Below are 6,945 nucleotides of genomic sequence, written 5' to 3'. Positions count from 1 at the left end.
AGTCAAATGCTACTTAAAATTAAAACACAACACAACAGTCTGAGTTTGCAGCAGGATTTTATTCTGTTTTTGAAGCTATAAAGTGATGAAATTAGGAAACATGACAGCAGTTGATAACAGCAGACTAATAGCTGGTGACGAAATAAAGGGATTGAGTAGTCAGTGACAGTTGGTAAATGATGAAAAAGTATGTGATAGTCCTTTATTGGTTTTCCTTATCAAATAGAAAGATAATTCAGAGAGTGGTTATGCTATCCTGAGTCATTTAAAGTGCAGTCTTGCCAAATTTGGAGCAGATGGCTTTAATCCAATCCTGTAGATCATTGTTTATCATAAAGTGGCTAAAATTTATGTAAATAAATTATTTGAGAAAAGAATAGTGCCATATATAATGACTAAACCCTCAGAAAACAAGGCTAATTATGACATCAGTCTTTAAAGGTTATGACAGAGCCTACATAAAAGGCACAATAAGAATGTTTCACTGCGGATCCCCCTGAATTCACTTTAAGGACAATATCATCACCTCATTATTTGGAAGAAATTTGGGTTCATGCCATCAGTTAATTAATCAAATCTTATTGTTCTAACTTAAGCAATTATAGACTCTTTGGTGTTCCTTGTTAAAACCCTATTATGTTTAACAGCCAAGCTAAAATTTCAATCCCAAATATGGGCAACTCGTCTGAGAGGCCCACAACATTAGCAACGACCAGGTTTAACACTTTACAGTACAGTGTTCAGATCAGCCTTGGAGAGTAACACGGACCTTAAAATCTTCTGACAATAACTAAGGAACTATTTGCACTGAGAATATTTTTCTTTAGGATTACAGCAATCTAAACATTTGGGAATCTTTCATTAATCACTTTTGTCATTCATTATTTCAGATCAGCCTGAGCAAGCCTTATCGTCTTAAATTACTGACAATATTCTCACTGTCCAGCCGACAAATAATGACTATTTCTGATCTGAGTTTTCACTGCTCGTTGGACATGATGTCAGAAATGGCTTCATCCCTATTGACTTTTGTCTGCATTGGTTACCAGTTCCAGGTAGTTGTTGGACTTCAGGAATCTGGGGTAACAGTCTTTGGCCATCAGGCTGTAGATTAGTTTCTGCGCCAGGTCAAAGCTGGAAGGGGTAGGATCACCGATGTTTTTGGTAATATTCTCCCTTGTTGTGAAGTCAATGTTAATCTGTAAGAAATAAGGTGAAGCTATGAAAATTAAACTGGGTGATGTTCCCTTGCTGTACGTTTTCCAGGGGCTTCCTGAAAGCATATTATAATAAAGGTCTACAACTTCACAGATAAAGCAGCATATCATGTGGTTCTGAGCTAAGGTTTAATCTGAGGCTCTGTTGTCCTAAGGAATGGCAAAATGGACATTAGCTTGCATAGGCTGCCCTGGAATTGCCAGGAATTAAAGATTAACCTCGAGGATCCTGCTGTGAGTTTTGTCAATAATCCATCCAGACTAATTCCCGAAACAGAATATAATCTGAGAAAGTTTGGGAGACTGCAGTGTAATTGACTGCAGAGCTGGCACTGTCTACAGTTTGCAAAGTTTCATTTCCATTGAGTTTCAAGGAGAGCTCCTCTCGCTGTGCGAGATTGAGTGAGTTTTCTTGCATTACAATCCCATTAATGCCTCATTAACTGCCTGCCATGTCTCTGTAACATCACTTTCATCCAATGCCAGCCCAATCTCCCACTCGCCACAGCTCAATGCATTTGCAACTGTTGGGATGTTCTGGGATCACCCATGGATGACACGGTAGCTCAGTGGTTAGCACTACTGCCTCACAGTTCCAGGGAACTGGATGAGATACCAGCCTCGGGTGACTGTCTGGGTGGAGTTTGCACATTCTCCCCAAGTTGGCGTGGGTTTCTGCCGGGTGCTCCAGTTTCCTCCCACAGTCCATCCAAAGATATGCAGACTAGGTGGATTGGCAATGGTTAAAAAAATTGCCCTGTGGTGTCTGGAGACGCGCAGGTTATGTGGGCAGCCGTGATAAAACATCATGTGGCTTTAGGGGGATGCTACTGGGTGGGATCCTCTTCGGAGGATCGGTGCAGATTTGATAGGTTGAATGGTGCCCTTCCGCACTGTAGGGATTCCATGATTCTCTTGTGCCAGTGCCACCTTTAAAAGGCCAATGTGCATCCATACAAGTGCTGCCAGTCTGGAGCATTGTGGCTTGTGACATGATAGATAAGGGGAAATTCGGTGCCCTGTTTTGTGAACAGGGAGCTAGACTGTGCTGCAGCAGATGGATGCCATCTTCCCAAAGGATCAGCAGAGGAGGCAGTGGCACCAGATCCTTCCAGCCTGGCCTGGGTCAGGGTGCCCTCTGCCATCTGGAAAAATGTCCAGCAGTGCAGGAAGAAGGTCAATGACCTTCTCCACTCTGCCAGGATAAGTGCCAACATCTCCTCTTTGCAACCTCCCACTCATTCTATCTCTGCTACAGTACACACTCCTCACCAAGGCTCATGCTCTGCCACTTTGTGTCTTTGTAGCTGTATATTAATGATCATTGCCAGTGCACTCTGGAGTGCAACATTAAAATACAGATGTGTACTGTAAGTGGACTGGAGACGTGCCATGGTGGTGTAGAGAGGCTGGCACATATCAGATGCCAGTCCCCATGGATGTGGGATGCGTGCGGCCTCCGCCCAATGAGTGCGCAGTGAGACATTGGTGCTGGCCATCCAAGATGGAGGTCCAGAGGAGTAAGTGGTGAACTGGAGTTGCCAGGTACCCACTCAGACTTTCATATTTATATTCTCGAGTTTCTAACTGATGGGTGGTAATATAGGAGAGCAGATACTAATAAGGTGATATGTAATAGAGAGGGTGATAATGAGTAATAATCCCTGTTAATAGGCCTCTCACCACACCTCAACTTGATGTCCAGAACATAGTCGTAAAACGCAACTTAATGTTTTCACAATCAAGAGAGGCCTTGCTAAGCTTCTCACAAGATTCTGCCAGATTCCTCACTAAAGCGTACCGCCAGGAAATCAGCATCAAATCAGCTGGTAGGGCTGTGTGTTGTTATGATAATACCAGCTCAGAGGCTGTTGGTGCAATCAGGGAATACTTTTCCAAGATGGTGCAGGAAGGCACCAGGCAATTCAGTGTGCCCCAATTGGATGACCTTCACCTTCCATAAGACCATCGCCAGTCATGTTTGGAGCTGAGCATTACAATCCCTGTGCCTTTATTCCTTACCAAAATACTGCAGAAAGTTCAAATAAAATGGCCACTTAATTGAGCAGGGCTTTGGAGATGAGCGGTTATGTGATGAAATATCTGAACCACACCCAACGAGAGTTAGCAATTGATGATGATATGAAAGTTAGACCTGACTCTGACTGCCCTATCCCGATCTTTAGATAGATAACTTGCATTCATAGAATCTATAGAATCATAGAATCCTCACAGTGTGAAGTAGGTCATTCGGCCCATCAGGTCTGTTACAACCCTCCGAAGAGCAGCCCACCCAGACCCACCACCCTATCCTATCCCTGTAACCCTGCATTTCCCATGGCTAATCCACCTAACCTGCATATCCCTGGACACTATGGGTAATTTAGCATGGCCAATCCACCTAAGCTGTACATCTTTGGACTGTGGGAAGAAACCGGAGCACCTGGAGGAAATCTACACAGACACAGGGAGAGTGTGCAAACTCCACACAGACAGTCGTCCGAGGCTGGAATCGAACCCGGGTCCCTGGCGCTGTGAGGCAGCAGTGCTAAGAATTGGACAAGGCTATGAACACCTCTATGGTGCAATCTAAATAAGAGGCTTCCTGTACTAAATATCTCTTTCTCACTTAATTCTTCCTTGTACTCTTGCCTTCTCCTTACCAATGTATCCACAGCCAGGTTAGAACTGAATGGCTAGTAATCAAAACTGCAAGCTTTATATCATCAACTGGCCATCGATATAACTTGGCAGATTTAAACAGAGCCCACATCTTCCTTTATTATATAAAGGTCTGAGTGATTACATTTTAAATGATGCCTTTCACCTTGTTGTGAGCAAATACTGAATGGTTTCCATTTGTACTCTAACCAGTCTCTCTTGATCTTGACCTGTACCTGTTAAACTGTACTTGCCCTTTGTTCCTGGAGACAGATATCAGAGGCCTGGAGGTGATACTCCCAGGAGAGTAGACCAGAGGACAGGAGTTACTCTGTTGCTACTCCCATCTTGGACCCCAGTGACTGGCACTCACAGGAACTGTCAATTTGTTAATTCCCATTTTGTACTCTCACTTTGAGATGTCAGTACTGACCTGTCAAGCTCAATCAAACAGGACATGGAGATGATTCTGAATGGGTTGGTCAGGAGCCCACTCACCCCGGCCCATGTTATATCTGGATTGAGGGAATTGTGTAATTCTTACTGAGGCACCTCAGTTACCAGGATTGATTGGAGCAACTCCTTAGAGAAGGGAAGGTTGAGTGAAGGGATTCAAAATCATGAAGGAGTGCAGATGGAGAAAATAGAACAAGGCTGTTCCTATTCATGGACGGGAGGTAGAATGGGACCACTGACAAGAAAGATAGATTGGGCATGTGCACATAGACATAGACTGTGATCTCTTAGAGGTGGGGTGGATTGGGACTAATGAGAGGCAAAGGTGTGGACTTTTGAGGTGAGGTGGAATGGAGCCAGTGGGAGGCGAGCAATCGTCCCTCCAACATCTATGTGAGCACAATGTGCAATAATCTGGAATGCACTATGCATTGAAATAAACAGGCCACTCACAGGTTTTGGGCAGGTCAGTTCTTTGCATGGACAACAAATTAACACTCAAAGGATTTTGTAGCCAGCTCTGGCTAAAGAAAATTTTAATGGAACAACTGTGTATCATTTGCAGTAATTAAAGTTAGTCACAAATCAAAATTGTTATATTAAAACATTTGAAACATTTAACTTAACTGTAATTATATAATGCAGTGTAGCACACAAAAATACTACTAGTATTACTAATCAATGGGATACAATTTACAACTTCAATTATAGCTTCCTAAGATCCCATGAGAGAGTATTTTCCATTACATATACATTATATATCTAACTCAACACTTAAACAGCACATAAAACAGCTGACTTGAAGAAAAACTTTTTCAATGGGGGCAATTTACATGTTTCTGCATTACACTATTCTCATTTCAATAAAAATATCTCTGGCAGTTATGAAACACTTGATTCTGAACTACTCCTTCAGTTCACAAACACAGATATCAATAAAGTAACAGTAAAATACCACAGTAAACAACTTGAATTCATGCAACAGAAAAATTACTCGCAAAAGAAAATTGGACGCAATCCGATGAACCAAAGTAACTTTTTATGGTCCTGAATTTGACTCAATTTTGAAGTCATGCCCAGATGGATTAAAGTACAAATCTGAAGAAAAGAATTAGATAATGAAAATGACCAAAACTGGGTATCAAAATTAGAAATATAATTTCTCTCTTTACATAAATCATATCACTTAGTTCAATTATTAGAAGGAATAAATGAAAAAAATGACAAATTGCTGCCAAGTTCTCTGTTTGCTCCTTTCTACGATTTAATGATGAAAATAGGATAACATTTAATCAGAGAAACAACATACTGTAGATGCAGAAAATCTGAAATAACAGAAAATGCTGGAAAGGTCAACAAATTGCAACATTAACTCATTTTTTCTCCACAGAAGCTGCCAGACCTGCTCAGGAGTCCAGGCACTTTCTGTTTTTATGAAATATTAATCAGTATGAATTTCATTCATGACCACATAATCAAGAACACAGTACTCTTGTTCACTCACAGGCCAGAATATAATTCTCTCCCCTAGGGACCAGGCAGGGAGCCAATAAAATTAAGAAGGAAAAAGGGGAGGGATGCTTCTGTGGACTTCCCAACTCTCAATTGCCTGAAATTCACTCAGGGATGAGGAAGGTTGAGGTGAGAAGGCAAGTTGAGGCCAGTTAGTGATTTTACTAGAGACAGAGAGTTGGGCTGTGAGGTTGTCCCATACCCGAAGGGGAAGCAGAAGAACACCAGCTATAGCCATCGCGTGACTGCTGTTCAAAGCACTTATTCTGTCTTTCACTGCATTCCTGATGATTACTTTTAGGGCACCACACTTAGAATCATGGATTTGTCACAGTGTTTGTCCCTCTTTGTGTTCCCTGCTACAAGCCCTTACCCCCTGCCTGGTATCAGCTTCTACCACTCCAACTCTCCATCCCTGCCGAGGACAAGAGTAGTAATCAACCCACCTCTAACAGCCCCAGCAGATAATGGTGTAAAACCAATAGCTCCTCAGTAGGGTTGTGGGCTCGAGTGGGACCATCCCGATTGTCCACTGTAGCCCATGGAGGTCCATTCCAGTGCGGAGGCTGCCTGCTACTGAAACAGCCACCCCCTGTCCACAGTAATTACCCCGTCACCCCTCAAAAGTGTATGCAACGCTGTGTAAATCCTTCCCTCAGTTATACCTGGCTGATTCCTTGGGAACACCATGGTATATATTTCCCTCCAATCTGAAAAACAACCAATCATCACTAAGTGTGCATTTTCTATACCTCTTAGGAAATTTGGCGTCGATGCTACATCATTCCTTTAATCCCAAGGGCTTTAATTTATTGCTAGCTAGTCTATTAGTGAGACTTTATCACTTTTAAAAATTTATGCCCACATCAACCCCACACAACACTCCTGCCACTGTAGCAATGTGTTCAATTAAGTTCAATTTACATGATTTGCTTTGAATAAACCTCTGCTAAGTTTCTTTTGTTATCCCATATCATTTCAAATGACAATTAACTTTGATTGTGATAACACAGTGTGGAGCTGGAGGAACACAGCAGGCCAGACAGCATCAGAGGAGCAGGAAAGTTGACGTTTTGAGTCGGGACCCTTCTTCAGAAAT

General features: G+C 42.3%; 1 protein-coding gene across 1 annotated transcript in view; it reads right to left on the bottom strand.

Moving 5' to 3' along the window:
- Positions 1-1,019: 1,019 nt before the first annotated feature.
- LOC109912170 (regulator of G-protein signaling 21-like) overlaps positions 1,020-6,945 on the bottom strand; it is an 8,686-nt gene continuing 2,760 nt past the window's right edge. Inside the window, exon 3 of the mRNA XM_020511557.2 lies at positions 1,020-1,199. Coding sequence (XP_020367146.2) covers positions 1,020-1,199 — 180 coding nt within the window. The remainder of the gene's footprint in view (positions 1,200-6,945) is intronic.

This window comes from Rhincodon typus, chromosome 10 (assembly GCF_021869965.1).
Source record: "Rhincodon typus isolate 14 chromosome 10, sRhiTyp1.1, whole genome shotgun sequence".
NCBI classification, from domain to species: domain Eukaryota; kingdom Metazoa; phylum Chordata; class Chondrichthyes; order Orectolobiformes; family Rhincodontidae; genus Rhincodon; species Rhincodon typus.
This window is presented reverse-complemented; position numbering and strand designations above follow the sequence as displayed.